We start from the raw sequence: 18,260 nt of genomic DNA on the forward strand, positions 1-18,260 counted from the left end.
ACATTGTGGTCCCTGACCCATAGAGGACTGAATTCTGTAATCCTTCCAACATGGCCATTGAATACGAAACGCAGCTTACCAGCCTTTACGCGCTATGTTCAACTTCCTACAAAACAGTCACGCCCCCGCGGCTCTGCATGTCTCAACGCTACCGCTTAGTGTAGTCGGATGTGTGTTGACGGAGTTTGCTCGGGCCCTCCTTCCGAGTCCCGCTTTCCCATTTACCTGATTACACTCCTTTTTCCATTCCCTTTCCTTGAACTACCCTCTTCCGTGCTTTTCTTCCTGGATTTCTCCTGTGCTCTGGTCACGGCGTTCCGTGCCTCCGAGTTAGTATACTGTTACCTTCCTGGTTCCCGGTCCTGGATATTTGAACGCTACTTGGCGTAGGACTTGCAATCCTCACGCTGGAATCCGAAGACCTGCACACGGGCCTGTATAAATCCCGGACCGTGCGAAAGAACACGACCAAGAAGGTCGCAAGCAAAGAGAAACAGGTGAGAAGGGGAGAGACTTGTGACAATGATGTCACCATGCTCTATAAAAAGGGTGGCTGACAGAACTCTGGACACTCTTTCCTAAATTTCCTGCGGCTGCGTTCCTGATCTTCTACATTCGTCTTGCCAGATTCCAGATCCCACTGCAAAGCCAAAGCATAGCTGATTACAGATTCCACTGCAAGGCCAAAGCATAGGTGATTACAGATTCCATTGCTGTCATGAGCCATCGGATGCGCCCCTTCTGGACTTCCTGGTCCCTGACCCATAGGGGCTTGCACTCAGCAGTACTCCCAACATGGCCATCGAATGCGGAACACGGATTACCAGTTTCCGCGCCGCACGCACTACGTTCTATAAAGTGGACATGCCCCCGCGTCCCTGCGCGTCTCAACGCTATCGCTTGCCTTGGCTAGACGTGTGCTCCGTAGTTCGCTTTGATAATCCTTTGATTCCAGGGCTGCCGGTTCCCCTAATTTCTCCTCCTTCATTCCTCCCCTTTGCTTTGTCCTCCATTGCATCCCTTAATCTCCGTGCACTTGTTTTCCCGAGTGCGCCCTTTGCCGTTTTCCTGGACTTTTCCCGGACACCTGAACGTTCCCAGAAGATGGGACGCTAAACGCACGCTGGAACCCGAGGACCTACGCACAGGGTTATACAAGACCCGAACTGTGCGAAAGAAGACTCCACCGAAGAACCCCAACAAACATAGACAGGTGAGAAGGGGGGAAACATGTGACAGATTGAGACGCCAACCAACTGATAGTTACTGATAATGGAGGCTGCAGTTCAAGATCTCATGCGCGGCATGCAAGAGTTGACCACAGAAGTTCAGAATCTCAAAGCTGAGAATGCCGCATTGAAACAACTTGTCCTGTCACGTGATTCCGCGACCAAGGAAAGTGTATTGCTGGGCAGAGCAGTGGATAAATATGATGGCTCATCAAAGAACTTTCGTGGCTTCCTTGATTCGTGCTTAGTGCACTTTACCTTTTAATCCCTACTACTTTTAAACCCCCTGGGCAAAGGTGGGCTTTATGATTTTGCATCTTTCCGGGAATGCATTGACCTGGGCTACACCTTTGGCTAATTCCGGAGATGCCCTCCTGGATGATTATGATGAGTTCGTACGGGCTCTAAAGACCATGTTTGACCTCCCAGAACAGGTTTACAGTGCCCAGGAACGTCTATTGGATTTCCAACAAGGTTCCCAGGATATGCTTACCTATGTAACACACTTTAAGCAACTAGCCAAGGAAGCAGATTGGTCCTCGGAGGCCTGCTTTACCCTATTTCGGGGAGGACTAAATGAAGAGATAAAAAACGAGCTAGCCAGGGTAGCTCGCCCAGGTTCCTCCCAGGCTCTTATGGACCTCTAATTACAAATAGACTTTCGTATCCAGGAAAGGAAGGCGGAAAGGAAGAAGACAAAAATGCCTTACAAAAAGACCTCTATTGAATCTTCCTCTAAACCCAAGCCCACTCCTGCCCCGACCACAGACCCAGAACCCATGCAGCTGGGGGCTTTCCGTGGACCTATATCCACGCAGGAAAGATTGCAACGGATTCATACCGGGCTGTGTATGTACTGTGCCTCAGATAAACATCTTGTGAGAGAGAATGTCCCTTGGCCCCTCCACGGCGTTCGGGAAACGCCAGCTCCCGATTCTAGATGGAGCAAAGCTTCGGAAGAGAGATGTTTGCTCCACATCTTTTCCATCCTTAAACTCTCCTGGACAAAACAACCTTGTGATGGTGCAGGCCTTTCTATCACTGTCCAAGAAAGAAACTTACCCCATTCTGACATTAGTGGATTGTGGAGCCATGGGGATTTTTATAGATCAGTATTGGGTCACTGCCCACCACATTCCATTTGAAACTCAAGACATCACGCAACCCATAGAGGCCATCGATGGAAGACCTCTAACTTCAGGACCCATAACTCTGCAAACCAAAGAGATCCAGCTCTTGATAAACCATCAAGAGCTGACCAAATTTGACATCACAAAATCTGCCCATTATCCAATGGTACTGGGTATGCCCTGGTTGCAGAAGCAAAACCCATACATCAACTGGGCAGCAGGATCCTTGTTTCTTGGCTCCGAACATTGCATGTCTCATTGTCTATCCCTGGATTCCTCGTCAAGACCCTCTGAAGGTACGCTGACAGATCAGCAAGGCCCGTTCACGGTCTCCAATATTATCCAGGTCCCCAGGGCCTATCAGGATTATACTGATGTGTTTTTCAACTGCCATAGTCCAAGCCCCACCCCCTCACAGACCTGAAGACTGCGCTATTGATACTGAACCTTCAGCAGCGATTCCCTTTGGAAGGATGTTAATCCTATCGGAACCAGAGAAAAGGGCCCTCCGAGAATACTTGGGTACCAATCTAGAAAATGGCACCATACGACCATCCAAATCCCCGGTGGGAGTTTTGTTGTTTTTCGTTCCCAAGAAAGATACTAAGGAGCTTAGACCTTGTCTTGATTATCATGGTCTTCATCAATGCACCCTCAAGGACCACTACCCATTGCCCTTAATTTCGGATATCCTGGAAGCGGTGAGAGGAGCTGTAGTCTTCACGAAATTGGATCTCAGAGGTGCCTACCATCTGATCAGTATAAAGGAAGGTGGCAAATGGAAAACAGCCTTTAGAGCACACTTTGTTCACTTTGAATACCTGGTTATGCCCTTCGGACTCGCCAATGCTCCAGCGGTTTTCCAACTTTTTATGGACCGGGTGTTCTCTGATATGCTGCTCCTCTTCGTCCTAGTTTACCTGGACGATATACTCCAAGGACCATCTTAAGCGTCTCAACGCTATCGCTTATCGTGGCTAGATGTGTTCTCCGTAGTTCGCTTTGCTAATCCTTTCATTCCTCGTTCCCGGTTCCCTTAATTCCTCCTCCTTCATTCCTCCCCTTTGCTTTGTCCTCCATTGCATCCCGGATCTCCGTGCACTCGTTTTCCCGAGTGCGCTCTTTGCCGTTTTCCTGGACTTTTCCCGGACACCTGAACGTTCCCAGAAGATGGGACGCTAAACGCACGCTGGAACCCGAGGACCTACGCACAGGGTTATACTAGACCCGAAATGTGCGAAAAGACTCCACCGAAGAACCCCAACAAACAACATAGACAGGTGAGAAGGGGGGAAACCTGTGACAACTACAAGGCCAAAGCATAGCCGATTCCAAAATCCACTGCAAGGCCAACACATTGCTGACCATCCCAGCTTGGCCTCAATCCAGAAATCCCACTAAAAATCCCAATAACCAAAGGGAAAAGCTGTGGTATTCTTTTTGGAAGCATCCTGAGACCAGCCTGGCTTTTTTCCCCACTAACTGCATCCCCGCTGCAACCCTGCCATCCAGGTGTCCTTGTATCCGGTGACCAGACAGACCCTGCTGTTCTGCTAAGAGAGTCTACTGCTACCTGGTGATCTGAGCCCTGGAGTCCAGAACCCGCTTGACTGTTCCTAATCTAAAATTTAAGAGCGGACTGTGATTCTTCCCCATCCCATAACACTTAGTCTACCCCACCTTGACTTTGTCTTTGTGCCACTCTAAGCGACCCAATCCATACCCAGTTATCTTGTATAGACAGTTCTAATTTTTCTGTGCACCCTGTTCTTGTTTCTTAGTTTTAGCGCAATTCTTTCATTCACCTCATCTTGTAACTCATTAGAAATATTTGGAGTAATCTAAATTAATTCCCACATAGATCAGAACCTAGCGGGAAAAGGTTAACGTTGTGAATCAATCTTCGACGACGTACCGTGTCTTTCTTTAACAATATAGTCTAAATAATTTAGTTTTACAACCGATTTTCTCATTTGAAATGCTCTATTTTCCAAAAAAACGAACCTCATTCTACCTTCCAAATCTCTATCAATTCTTCACCTATAGTCTGTGCAGTGCATCCATCACTCGCCCCAAAAACCACATAAAGATTCAGTGTTTCACCTGTTTTTTGAAAGAAAAAAAAAGTTTTGGCATTTAAAACTGCAAACTAGAGAAAATGCAACTTTTCTGTGTGTGAATTCGGCTGCACTGGGTTTTCAATTTCAATCTATTTTGTGAACTGTATGCTTTTGTGATACCTTACCTTATGGTTGATAGGGTTCTAACATCCCTAATACTGTGTTAAAATATATATATATCCTTATTTAAACATGCATATATTTGTCACAATCCGAGTGTCATTTTAGGCCTTTGTGAGGGAAGGTTGGATTTTGATTGTTTACTGTCTCTTATCCCTGACTACCTGCTGCTTCGATCTATCCACTCAGAGTTCGATTATTTGTGGTTTGAGGGAACATTGCAGGGGGGAACTTTAACTTGGGTGCCATCTATCCTAACTCAAAAAGAACTCAAATTCATTTGTGCTTTGGTTATGTTATACTAGAAGGTTAACTAAGTGCATTGCTTCTATTGTCATTATCACCCCATTGGGGATTGCTGGCCAATAGTAAAATTTGTGCGATTTTGGTGAATTTTAAAAATAAAAACTGTATTTTCACCAACCAGCCTGGTTCATGGTCCATTGTGACCTGGGGTATTTGTAAAAGGGGGTGTGAGGCGGGTCGGTGTTAGGGAGAAACCTGTGCAGTTCCCTTAGGGAACACTGCAAAAGATTTAAGACTACAGGTGTTGGCAGTACACCCACTTGGTAGCAGTCCGCACCACCCAGATTTACCTGGTAGCTGTGGCTGAGCAGTCAGACTTCCCTCAAGAAGAGTTAGGCAGTATGCAAAGTATACACAATAGGCACTAAGATACAACAATACAAGCAAACACTGACCAGAGCTTTGGTATCAAAGTTTCTGAGGCTTGTGGAATCTGCTTAGATCACATGCTGTGCATAGGCCGACATCTAGTGGAAGCTGCGGAGTATTACAGTTTGTTTTTCGAAACTCGAAAATGGGCGTCGACACAGGCGTGCCAGTAATACTATCCCTAGTGTGACGTCCACTGTACCCAAGATCCCTCACGCGTCTAGGATCCTCAGATTGTTTTTTTCCGCCATACTGGTCGGAAGCATCTTGCGGAGTCCCCTGGCCTTAGCCATACTTTTGCTAATAATTGAAAATTATAATTCTTTATTGACATCCTTCCCCACCCCAACGTCGACCCTCGACTCGACGACGGCTGGAGAAGACATCGACCGTCGGCTGCCGCACGACGGATCTGGGCCTCGGAAGGCCGCTGGCCTCGGCCCGGGCCTGGTAGACCACTGGCCTCGGCCCTGCAAGTAGGGAGTGTGGGGGGTGGTACATACTCTTCACTCTTGGTATATAAATATATTTCATACACTTACCAGCCCGCTGCCTTTAGGTGCGTATGGAGGGTACCCCTTTCCAATTCTGCCCCAAGTGCAACCGCAAATACCCTTGGGTCGATAGGCACGCCACGTGCAATCTCTGCTTGCCGAGGGACCACCCCGAAGCGAACTGCAGAGCGTGTAGTAGGTTTAAGCCTAAGACACTTAAGGACCGTTCGACTAAGCGTTGGGCCCACCACGCCAGGCAGGCGGCCATGGCAGCGGAGGGCGCCTTCAGCGATGGCAGCGACGCCGTACTTTCGGCCGGCGAGGGCATTACGGCGTCGAAAGACAGCCGAGCGCAGGTCCCCGACCTCGGAAGGTCGTCCGGCAGGGCGGCTATGGGGAAGACCCCCGGCGACGCAAGCGCTACACACCCTACACACCCTAAGCACACTAAGTCCAACCGAACCTCGACGTCGACTTCTCGGAAAGAGGCACAAATAGAACGGTCCGACTCGGTGTCCTCTGGGCGCTCTCGATTGAGATCGCCTCATGACGCAAGGCAATCATCCACTCTTGCCAAGAGTGTCTCGCTCCCTAGACTAACGGAAGTTCGATCGTCGGAGGACGAAGACAACTTCCACCCCCAGGCCGCGCTCCAAGAGACGGAGCCCGTAGTTAACACCAGCGAGGCCCCACGCTCGAAAAACACAGATACCTCTCACGATCCTCGACGCCAGGCGTCGAAAGTCTCCGGGGCCTCCAAGGGACAGGGAAAACATTTTTCCACGCACGGGGAGGGGGGGAAACAGCGGAAAGCACATTCTTCCACTCCTGTACGACCATCCTTCCCCCCCTAAGCAAACAGATAAATACAAGTCTACTGAGAGATCAACATCCAGCAAGGGTACCCTTGATAAGTCCCCTAAATTGCCTACTAAAGTCATACCCTGTTCCAAAGAATGGTCCAGTGAAGACATAGACAGGGTCATGTCAAGGATGTCTTCCTTGGCTGATTTCTACGACAAGAATCCAGAGCGTTTCCTCTCGTATGACCCACACGGGGCCACACCCTCAGGTTCCACTGATCCTATCCCCCTAAGTAAAAAGGCCCGGTTCGAAAGACCTGAACCCTTCGAGGTGCAGCCTTACTCTACTCCATTCCCTGAGGGGGACCAGGAGTTTGAAATTATGGAGGAACAAGCCGGGACGGAATACTATGCGGATGATGAGGATCAGGAGGAGGGAGAAGATGAGCAGGAAATTTACAGAGTAGATTCCCCGGTAGAGAACGAAGCCCCAGTTACCGACTCGCCAGTCGATAACCAGCCCCTCCTTAATGAGGTTCTCGCTCGCGCGGCAGAACATTTTCACATCGACACCCACGGTGTACAGGAGGAAAGGGACTTCGCAGAAGAGTTGGTGGGAGAGAGGAGGCCGGTCGCTCAGACCATCCCTATCCTTAAATCCATCCAACCAAGAATCGATCCGTCTCTGGTGAACCCAAACCTCACCAGAGCAGTCAACCCCAGGGTCGAAAAGCTTTTCCGGGCAGCCCAGTCTGACCCTCTCTATATAAGAGGACATCTTAAACCAGACTCCCTAGTTGTTACCAACACTCGGAAGAGGGCTGGAACACCCTTATCTTCATCAGAAGCTCCTCCCGACAAGGAGAGCAAGAAACTTTACGGGTTTGGCAGGAAGGTAGCCTCAACGTCCGCCTACCAAGCAAGGATTGCTAACTCCACCACCCTGTTGGCCAGCTACAACTGCCATCAATGGGAAGAGGTTGCGGCGCTCATAGCCTCTGCTCCTGAACCGTTAAAGGGCCAATTGGCTCGGATCTCAGCAGAAGGGAGAGCCGTGTCGGGTTGCATATTAAAAGCAACTTTCGACGCCGCGGACAACGCAAGAAGATTGATAGCAGAAGGTACTGTTATCAAAAGACATGCGTGGTTACGGCAGTCGGGGTTCAAAACAGAAACTCAGGCTTCATTAATAGACAAGCCGGTGGAACCCGATCTATTGTTTGGGAAAGCGGTCGAAGACGCACTTAAAAACGCCAAGGACGAATACGAGACACTGAAATCCCTTGGCCAACTAACCAACAAACCCCCTAACCAGAGGGGCAATAGTAATTTTCGTCGCCCACGCGGCCAAAATTCACAAAGAGGCAACTATGCCCAGGTACAGGGTACACAGTGGAACAACACCCAGCAGGCTACCCAAAGTTACGGCAGGGGTAACAAGAGAGGGCGTGGAAGAGGCAGAGGCAGCCCCAACAAGGGAGGTGGCACGCCCCCACCAAAGCAGTGACGCTCAGTTCAGGGTCCCTTCTCACGCAACCCCAGTAGGGGGACGCATTTCCAACTTCACCCAGGCTTGGGAAGGGATCACCTCAGACAGATGGGTGCTGTCAACAGTGTCCACAGGATATTGTATAGAATTACTGCAGCGTCCCCGGAACCATCCTCCACGACAAAAAGTACACTCCTTAGAACATCAGAAAATCCTTCTCGAGGAGATTGCCATTCTGCTAGAAAAGGACGCGATAGAATTCGTCCCAGGACACCAGGTAAACAAGGGTATCTATTCAACTTACTTCCTTGTGCCAAAGAAAGATTTGACAATGCGCCCAGTACTGGACTTACGGCCTGCCAACAAGTATGTCAAGCCCCAAAAATTCCGTATGACCATGCTACAAGAGGTAACCCCCCTCCTAAAAAAGGGGGACTACATGGCAACCTTGGATATGAAAGATGCTTATTTTCATATTTCCATGCTCCCGGCGCACAGAAAGTACTTGCGCTTCAAGGTAGACAGTCGCCACTACCAATTCAAGGTACTGCCCTTCGGGATAGCTTCAGCACCCAGGGTATTCACTAAGGTACTGGCGGTGGCAGCTGCACACCTACGCAGGGAGGCAATCCCAGTGTACCCTTATCTGGACGACTGGCTCATAACGGGGGAAACCCCAGGAATTTGCAGGACAAACATTCAAAGGACTATCGACCTCCTCCACGAATTAGGCTTCTCAATCAACGAGAAGAAGTCAAGCTTAGTGCCAAGCACCTCAAAACAGTTCCTGGGAGCAATCCTAGATACTCAGAAAGGGTTGACCTTCCCGTCGGAAGAGAGAATTCGAAATATACTACTGCAAATTCCACATTATCAGTCCGGTCAACAAATAACGGTACGCAAAGCAATGCGGTTACTGGGCATGATGGCGTCATGCATTTACCTGGTCACTACGCGCGACTGCGCATGCGTCCTATGCAGGAATGGTTGGCGAAACAGTGGTCTCAGGCAAGTGGTCAGTGGGACGATCTAGTGGTCGTTTCGCCAACACTTGTACAGAGCCTACACTGGTGGACAAGAGAGAATCTCGCAAGGGGAAAACCCTTTTACGATCCCGAGGTACAGGCAGTGGTGACTACAGATGCATGCCTGACTGGGTGGGGAGCTCACCATCTCCACCACACAGCTCAGGGTCTCTGGTCTCACTCAGTAGCCAAAAACCACATCAACCTGCTAGAGCTTCTGGCAGTATTCAGAGCGCTTCGGGCGTTCGAGCCCCATCTAATAAACTTGTCGGTGCAGATCCGGACGGACAGCACGACAGCCATGTTCTATCTGAACAAGCAAGGAGGGACTCGTTCGCCAAATCTGTCCAAGCTTGCCCAGAAAATCTGGATATGGGCACTCAGACGGAACATCTTCCTGTCATCGCAACATGTTCCAGGGGAGCTCAATTCCCTAGCGGATGCTCTAAGCAGAGACTCCCTCCCAGAAGAACACGAATGGGTCCTTCACAGAGAAATCGTAGAAGATCTCTTCTCTCAGTGGGGTTTCCCCACTATAGACTTATTCGCCACAAGCGAAAACAAACAATGCCCAGGATTTGCATCCAGGTTCCCCCAGCCAAACTCCCAAGGGAACGCCCTGTGGATGAACTGGTCAAGGATGTTTGCGTACGCTTTTCCACCAACTCCTCATCAGGAAGGTAGTGTACAAGATGAACAAGGAATCGATGACGATCATCCTAGTTGCTCCCATGTGGGCGAGACAACCATGGTTTCCACACCTACGCAGGATGGCGGTGTGCGAGCCCATCAAACTCCCAGCCTGGTACAACCTACTGTCCCAGCAACAAGGTCAGACAGTGCACCAGCAACCCAATTCAATGAACCTGGCAGCATGGCTCCTGAGGTCATAGAGTTTGGACATCTCAATTTACCACAGAGGTGTATGGACATCCTAAAAGAATCCAGGAAACCAAACACAAGGCACTGTTACTTTGACAAGTGGAAGAGATTTGTTATTTGGTGCCAGAATAAACAAATCAACCCGGTTGGTTGCACTCCTTCCAACATTGTGACATACATGCTCCACCTGCTGGATGCAGGATTGGTTTTTAACTCTCTGAAAGTACACCTGGCTGCCCTCTCGGCTTACACCACATCCCATAACAAGGTGTCGTGGTGGAAAGTACCAGTAGTTAAAGCCTTCATGGAAGGAGTAAAGAGACTTCACCCTCCTATTTCTAACCCACCGCCAGGATGGGACCTTAATGTAGTGCTAGCTAAGCTCATGGGCCCCCCTTTCGAACCCATGCATAAAAGTAGTCTCAAACACCTGACTTATAAAACTGCCTTCTTAGTAGCCATTACCTCTATAAGAAGGGTCAGTGAAATTCAGGCTCTGTCAGTGCAGGACCCTTTCTTTACTATCCACAAAGACAAACTGGTTTTACGCACACACCCTAGGTTCTCACCTAAATTTATATCTAAATTCCATGTAAACCAGTCCATCGAGATTCCGGCTTTCTTCCAGAACCCGCAAAGCTCGGCTGAGGTGAAACTACACACCCTAGATGTGCGTAGGGCGGTCCTCTACTATGTAAACAAAACCAGACCGCTAAGGAAAACAGATCAACTGTTTGTCTCCGTAGCTACAGGCAGAGAGGGAGATCGCGTCTCTAAAGGCGCTATCTCGAAGTGGATTATCAACTGTATACAGCTGTGTTACTCTCTTTCTGAAAAAACTCTGCCTTTTACGCCAAGAGCCCACTCTACTAGAGGCATTGGGGCCACTCTGGCTTTCATTGCAAATGTTCCCCTCGACACCATTTGCAAAGCAGCTCCTTGGAGCTCTATTCACACTTTTACTCAGCATTACTGCATTGACAGTCATTCCAAGACAGATACACAAGTGGGACAAGCGGTTCTGAGACACCTGTTTGCTCATGACTCTTCTCACATCCCACCTCCTTCTTCTGGTACTGCTCGCTAATCTATGCACAGCATGTGATCTAAGCAGATTCCACAAGCCTCAGAAGGGATACATTACTCACCGTAATCGTATTTCTGATGCTTGTATCTGCTTAGATTCGCATGCGACCCACCCTTCCTCCCCTCCGAGAGAAGGCGCATGATTGCTGGTAGTCTTACCTTTCTGTCTATCTGCTTGGATTATCTGTACTCACGCTACTCCTCATGCTTCCTCATGTCAGAAAAAATACAATCTGAGGATCCTAGACACGTGAGGGATCTTGGGTACAGTGGACGTCACACTAGGGATAGTATTACTGGCACGCCTGTGTCGACGCCCATTTTCGAGTTTCGAAAAACAAACTGTAATACTCCGCAGCTTCCACTAGATGTCGGCCTATGCACAGCATGTGAATCTAAGCAGATACAAGCATCAGAAATACGATTACGTTGAGTAATGTATCCCATATAAATATTTATTTAAAAACACACGGTTTGAAACACTCCAGCACTATTATTGTAAAATATTCTAAACAGTTACTATTGTAATATATACACCCCTTTTTTCCTTATCAGATAGGTCACTGTAAAACACCACTTATTTTCATACAGAGGTGAGCGCTTAACTAGATGGCACTCCAATAAGTTTGTGAGAAAAGGGGGGGAAGCAGAATATGGAAAGGTACACCACTCTAAGATTCAGGAACACTGTTAGCAAGGCAGAAGTACAAAAGTCACTGGTGAGCCAAAGTCCAAAGGCTGGGCCTCCTCTTAGAGAGAGCAGAGCACAAATGCGCCCAAGATCACACAGTTACACTAGGCTTAGAAAGTCTTGCAGAGGGTTCAAAAAGAGTTTAGAGAGGCTTAGGAAAGTTTAGCCAGGGTGTCCCAGGCTAACCCAGGTTCGAAAGCCGGGGGCTAAATCTACCCTGTACAGTCGGTAGCAAGGGAAGCCAGGCGGGACACGGTACCTTAAGTGGGAAGGATCCTCCAGCGGTGGCAGTTCCTGGTAGTGGGTGCAAGTTGCGTCGTCGTCCAGGGGAAGAGAAGATCTCGACTTGGAGGAAAGATGAAGGTCGTTGCACTACCAGGGCAGAAACCAGCCGCAGAATTTTCCGGTTAAAGGTGGTACCTGTGTTTCGCGGTCGTGGTAAAACGTGGTATCCCGGTTGCCGGGGTGCTTGGCACGGGCAAGGTGGCCACGAGGTACGTCGGGAAAGCGAAAAGACGGTGAAACTGGTTATCCCCACCAGTCAAAGGAAGAAGACTCTCTGGCGGGAGATCTCCTCTGTCGTCGGGGAAAAGTGGTGAGGCAGTCCAGCAGGGCTCCACCGGTGGTGGTGTCGGGGCAGGTCGGCTCAGCTTCTCCCTCGGCGGATTCTTAGGTCCTGTGGCGACATCTGAAGTTCCAGTCCCCAAAGCCCTGCTTTTATGCAGAAAACCCCCATTCACTCAGCCTAGTTGTCACTCAAACATGCTAAGTGGTGAGCCGGCCGGCTCACCACTTGGGCCAATCGGGATGGAGTGCGACTTGAGTTGCCTAGGCAACTCAGTCCAGGGTGCCTAAATTCCCCGCCACCCCTCCTAAGTACCCCAGATAGAGTGGCACCACTTTGGAGGGCTTCTGTGGAGAAGCCCGCCAAAAAGTGGAACAAAGGGCTCAACTTGGGTTGGAGTCACAGAAGAGAACACAAATGCCATTTTAGAATCAAGTTTTGGCAAAAAATACCAACCGGAGAATTAATATTAAATAAATAAACCGGCGGTATGTTTGAGGCTACCGTAAATAATTAAATAAAGATAGTAGCCTAAAACAATGGGAAATCCCATAGGAAAATATTCGCGGTTGAATATAAAAAGTAGTATCCACTGCCACCAGCCAAAACTCTATCTGCGGGGACGGAGACGTGCCCCCTCGACTGATAGACCCCGGGGCAATTGAATTGCCCCAGCCAGTACGTCCACAATATGATGGTTGGTACTGGTTCTGTTCAGAATTTAAGACTAGTAAAGTCAATGGTGACTTTACATGCCCTGGGAGACAGTAGTCAGTCCCAGGGTATGGAGTCTATACTGGGGGGTCACTATGACACCCCTGTGTTACTGCACGGAGGGTGCTGTGTAACACACATCACAAAAACACATGAAGCCCTATGGAGTAAATAGACCCCATAGCCCATTAAACACATCTAGATTCAAAGAAACACACTCAAATCATGCCCAAGAGTGAGGGTAAAAAAGTCTCACTCTTGGCAGGAGAAAAAAATAAACCCCAAAAATCCAGCAAAGCTGCTGGGGGACTCACTAGGTTAGGAAATTCAGCCTAAACAGAGAATTCTCCCTAACAGTCGGGTACTGGCTCAATTTGAATTTATTGATATTAGAGAATAATCGTTCTGAATGAGCACCACATCCCAGGCTAAGACCAAATGTCCTGGTTCAGTGTGTGACGCCTGATTGGAATCCTTAAGTCTCCACCAACAATCTTCAGTGATGCCTCGGGTCAGAACCAGCTTCTTGGCAACAGAGGGGAAAGATGACAACATATACTTTCCCACCCATCTTCCTGTCTGCTGTACATCAGTGTCTCCCTAATTAACTGAGCCCTATGCAGCACTTTATCACGTTTCCTACAATTCACATAATTCTCTGCTCTGAAAGGAGTGGTTCCAGACAGGACATTCACTGCCCGTTCACACCGAGAAGGGGTGTTAGTACCAAGTTGACACATTGCAATACAAAGAGGTGTTGGCATCTGGCCTCCATTGTCACTTCCTGCACCCAGGCCTTCCCTGAGGCCTGCTAATTAACATTCTTCAGTATTTGCCGCCACCAGCAACGTTTGACAATGGAGATGCAAATCTATGGGGCCTTTAAATTCTAATCAGGCTGCCCACGGCCAAAGGCTTTTGATGTATCCACAGCGGTCGGGTGTCAGCTACACATGACCGGGTAGGGTACCGCTGGTGAGCTGTGTCCTCCAAGAGCACATGACTATTTTTCTGCTGTGTGGTGAGTGTGGAAAACGTGCGTGGGAATGGCCCCATCATTCATTCTTTTAAACAAAAAAAGCTCAGATGAGCGCACTCTTCTCGTGCGGATGGTCGAATTCCTCACACCTGTATACTCTAATAGTTGGATTAATTGAGCCTTTGTGAGCGGAGGGCTCAAATACACCAGCTGCCATGTTTCAAACAGTCAGGATTAAGATGTTGATGGGGTTTGGCTCCCGGCACTGGCAGTCGCTGATGGCTCTACTGGGCTGCACGTTGTTGCTTTTCCCTTTTCACGCGCATCCACCTCTTTTTGCACAGTCATCCGCACTCACCATGGGACCTCCCTGCCTTTGGGTTGCACAGAACAGACTACTCTTGGTGCATAAGCAGGTGCACGGAATCGGAGGGGCGAGAAGGTCACGTCCTCTAGTTGTGCTGTCTTTCTCATGCTAGTGTGGAGTACGTTTCTGCCTTTTGATGCTTTTCTGTAAGGGTTCCGCTAGCTCTGCCGGTTCTGCAGGGCTTGCCTGGATGGTTGACTGTGATGGGGCTCAGTGTGGGTTAAGAATAAGGGGCTTGGTGGACTCTGAGGGATCGTCCAGATAACCTCTCCTGGGCTACCTTCAGATAATGGATGCTTTCCCATGGCGGTCCCTCCAATCCCTCTCCTTGGCCCCAATATGTTGGACTTTTTTATTTAAATAGTTTCACCTACATGTCAATGAAAATACTAGAACTACTGGTATCCAAATCAATTGAATTCTGTCAGAAGAGAAGAGCTAGAGAGAATATTGGCCTCTTGATTTTGAATGTGTAATACTTAACGAGGTTCCAGTTATTTGGAAGACCTCAATGCTGATGGCGTCAGTGAATTGTAACACTTCATCAGCAATTAAGATGGCTAATTCATGAAAGATCTCTAAAAGATGATTTTCTCTTGCAAAGGACGTGCTGGACGTGTCTCCAAGGGATACTGCTACAGGCTGATACATAAGGAATTTTGGAATAGCTTCATACCAGAGCATGTTGTCCCTGAGATGTTGGTAAGCGAAAGCAATCCCCAATGGCTTGCCATTCTTTATTGGTTTTTGCAAATGTTGTTGAATTATGTAATGCGTGTAGTACATTGAATTACTGTGGTCAGCGATAGCTTCACATTGTTTTTTCTTAAAATTAAAGCTTTAGAAATGTAATCTGTGAATTATTTTCGTTTTGTATTAGGTATTTGGCTGGCAAAGACATATTGTCTTATACATTTTACAATTGTCCACATCAGGTCAGATATTTACAACTCCTTCAAAAATGAACAGATTTCTTTCAGCAACAATAAGAGAAACAATTCTCATCACTCGGCAGTGACTGTAAAGAAACTTAAACAATTGTTACAAACTGGCCTTGATGTCACTGCCTTTGTGGTGAGGCTTATGGGCTTTGTCCCGGTTGTCCCATGTCAATTGTAGATAAAGACTTCAAACTTCCCCTCACAATGTCCAAGCCAAGTTATTGAACACGCACTTTGATGGCCTGGTCCGTTTTGGTAACTGAGGTGATGATATCCTTGGTTAATATAAGCAGTCCAGCATAACAACTTAGTCACTACGGCTGTCAGCTCCCTCGACATCTTGAGTTTTGTTGGGAATGGTTCACTAATCTTTACTCTTTCCCACAAATGGGAAGGAGAATGGTTCAAGGCCAACATACTTGACAACATGGAAGATGTTCCTTTCTCCCCTCCAGAGGTAGGGGCTCTGACTAGGCAAGTTGTGAACTTGTTTGCCCTCTCGTACCACAGCTGTACATCCACTTGTCTCCAATGTGCAAGAATCTCCTGTGGGTACCAATAAATCCTGCACGTGGACAGTGTGCCGTACAAGAACCTGTATCATAATATGACCAGAGGGGGAACGAGGAGTGTAACGATTGTTGGATCCTCAGGTCTTGACCTATGTCAACAGCCTCCCATTGCTTCACAACCCCCCCCATCTTCTTTCTGCATCCATGCCGCTCCAGAACTGCTCCTCTTGGAAGAAATCTGTTTCTGTGGGAGCCACCTGTGGAGTGTGTCCTATCAGCAGACTGATGATTCCTATGGAGTCATCACTGATCCCCAGCCTAAAGTCTCCTGTGTGTCATGGGGAAGGCAGCCGTTACCTGTTCCTCATCATGTGCAGTGGTATTATAAGGAAGGATCACATGGGAGTAGATGGTTGTCGGGGAGAAGTGGTGACTCAATCAGGAAAGACGCAATATTCTTCCCTTCCATGTGAAGAAGACCCTATTATTCCAGAGTTCCTGGTGACCTGTCAATATAGAAATCCCTACAGTTTTGAGACCCTAAAACCCCTTCTTGCCCATCACCCTAGACGGGAAAGTATTCACACCTCATGTATACAAAAAACACTTCACATATCATGTTTCTGATGGTTTTAATTTAAACAAAGATTCACAACAATACAGCCTTAAGTCTAAAACTTCTATGAACTTCAAATCCCTTAGAGCCACAATTGCTATGTCAAAGAAGATGGAGTCAATAAGGAGTGGAGGAAAAATTAAGCTAAACGTTAAGACAAGTTATTTTAATAGAAATCGGCTGCATGGGATATTTAAACCTGATGATTACCTTCCCTTCAAGTGAAGTGTGTGAGGAAGCGGCACAGTCCGTAGAAGCAGATGCAAGGAGGTGAACTGCTGTTAGGACTGATTTTCTATACTTTGGCCTGGTGGACAGATATATAGAAGGCCAACCTATATTGTGACGGGGACAACTCTGGGGTGCTGTAGCCAAACCAGTTCAAGGTAGCGGTGATGAGGGTCTAGGCTAAGTCTCAAGAGGCGGTGGGCTTGTAAAGGATCCACTATGAGAATCACAAATTACACTTAACTATGTTTATACATAAGTCTATCTTTTTTCGGGCAAATATCACTATGAAAAATGACTACTAACAGGTAGAAGTTTCACACAACACTAATGATAGATTACATTTCTGATGCTTGTGAATCTGCTTAGAATCACATGCTGTGCATATAGTCTGACATCTAGTGGTAATCGCGGAGTATTGCATCTTGTCTTTCGAGGATCGAAGGGAGACATCGACATGGGCATGCTTGTAACACTATCCCTAACGTGACGTGCAGTGTACCCAAAATCCTTCGCGCGTAGTGGTTACTCCGATTGTTTTCTTTTCCGCACAGCTCTCTGGGTGCCTTATGCGGACCTCTTGCATATTGCAAATTAAAACCTTTGTCCACAACCTACGGTTGTTTATATATATTCGTCCCCTTCATCGACGACTGATTTCCAGCCACTGCCGAAGACCGCAGAAGACAACCCCAGACTTCGACGGCTGGCGCTCTGGTCAACACCATCGACTGTGTGGCAGGGCCTTGTGGCCAGCCTATACAGTAGGGAGACTGGGGTCCGGGGTTCTCGATGTCTTTACAAGAATATATTTCCTTCTCCCCTCTTTGTCCCTCTGGTTTTGCCGTCGCCATAAACCTGAGCTATGGACAGGACACCTTTTTAAATGTTGCCCTTCTTGTAAAGGCAAGTACCTGTGGAAGGACATGCTCCAGAGGCGCAATAAGCGGCTCCCTCGCGACCACCGTGAGGCGTCTTGTCGGTCTGATCTCTTGTGTCCTAAGACGATAAAAGAGCATCGAGTTTAATGGTTGGGAGCCTACGCCATGATACAGCCCGAGGGTAGCTCCCCCGCCGCCACGGGCGCAGAGAGTGACGAGGAGTTGAGCGACGTCCGTGGCTCTGATACGGATGCCATCGTCCTATCATCAAAGCAACCACGCTCTGAGCTGTCCGGCCCCAGCAGGTAGACCGACGGCTCTGCTATGGGGAATGTACATCTCGGTGACAAGGGTGCACCCACTTTACATAAGGATAAACGCCCCCCCTCTCTCCCCCCGGTACTGCCTTAACGGATTCGTCGGGACGGTCCAAGACGCCAGCAGGTATGCAGATTTCTTTGCCGGAACCCGCCGATCCACGGTTCGGCAGCCCTCCCACGCAACCGCTTAAGCCCCATGCATCTGGGCATTCCATTGACAAGGGCTTCGGCACCAAAATTCAGAAGGCTGTCGATACGCATCTTAAGAGCGCGCCAACACAAAAAGTTGCGGCAACGTCAAAGCAACCTGAACAGCCGAAACCCCTCCTAGAGACACCAAACATGCGCAAGAGTCTCGCAAAGATTTTTTGGGCGGCCAATGAGCCCAAAGAC

At 48.4% G+C, this 18,260-nt stretch overlaps 1 protein-coding gene across 1 annotated transcript in view; it reads left to right on the top strand.

The window, feature by feature from the left end:
• The window catches only part of TDRD9 (tudor domain containing 9), a 2,559,831-nt gene that overhangs the window by 974,618 nt on the left and 1,566,953 nt on the right, over positions 1-18,260 (top strand). The window contains exon 14 of the mRNA XM_069638191.1: positions 14,974-15,071. Coding sequence (XP_069494292.1) covers positions 14,974-15,071 — 98 coding nt within the window. The remainder of the gene's footprint in view (positions 1-14,973; positions 15,072-18,260) is intronic.

This window comes from Ambystoma mexicanum, chromosome 14, assembly GCF_040938575.1.
Source record: "Ambystoma mexicanum isolate Mex_15411 chromosome 14, UKY_AmexF1_1, whole genome shotgun sequence".
Classification (NCBI taxonomy): domain Eukaryota; kingdom Metazoa; phylum Chordata; class Amphibia; order Caudata; family Ambystomatidae; genus Ambystoma; species Ambystoma mexicanum.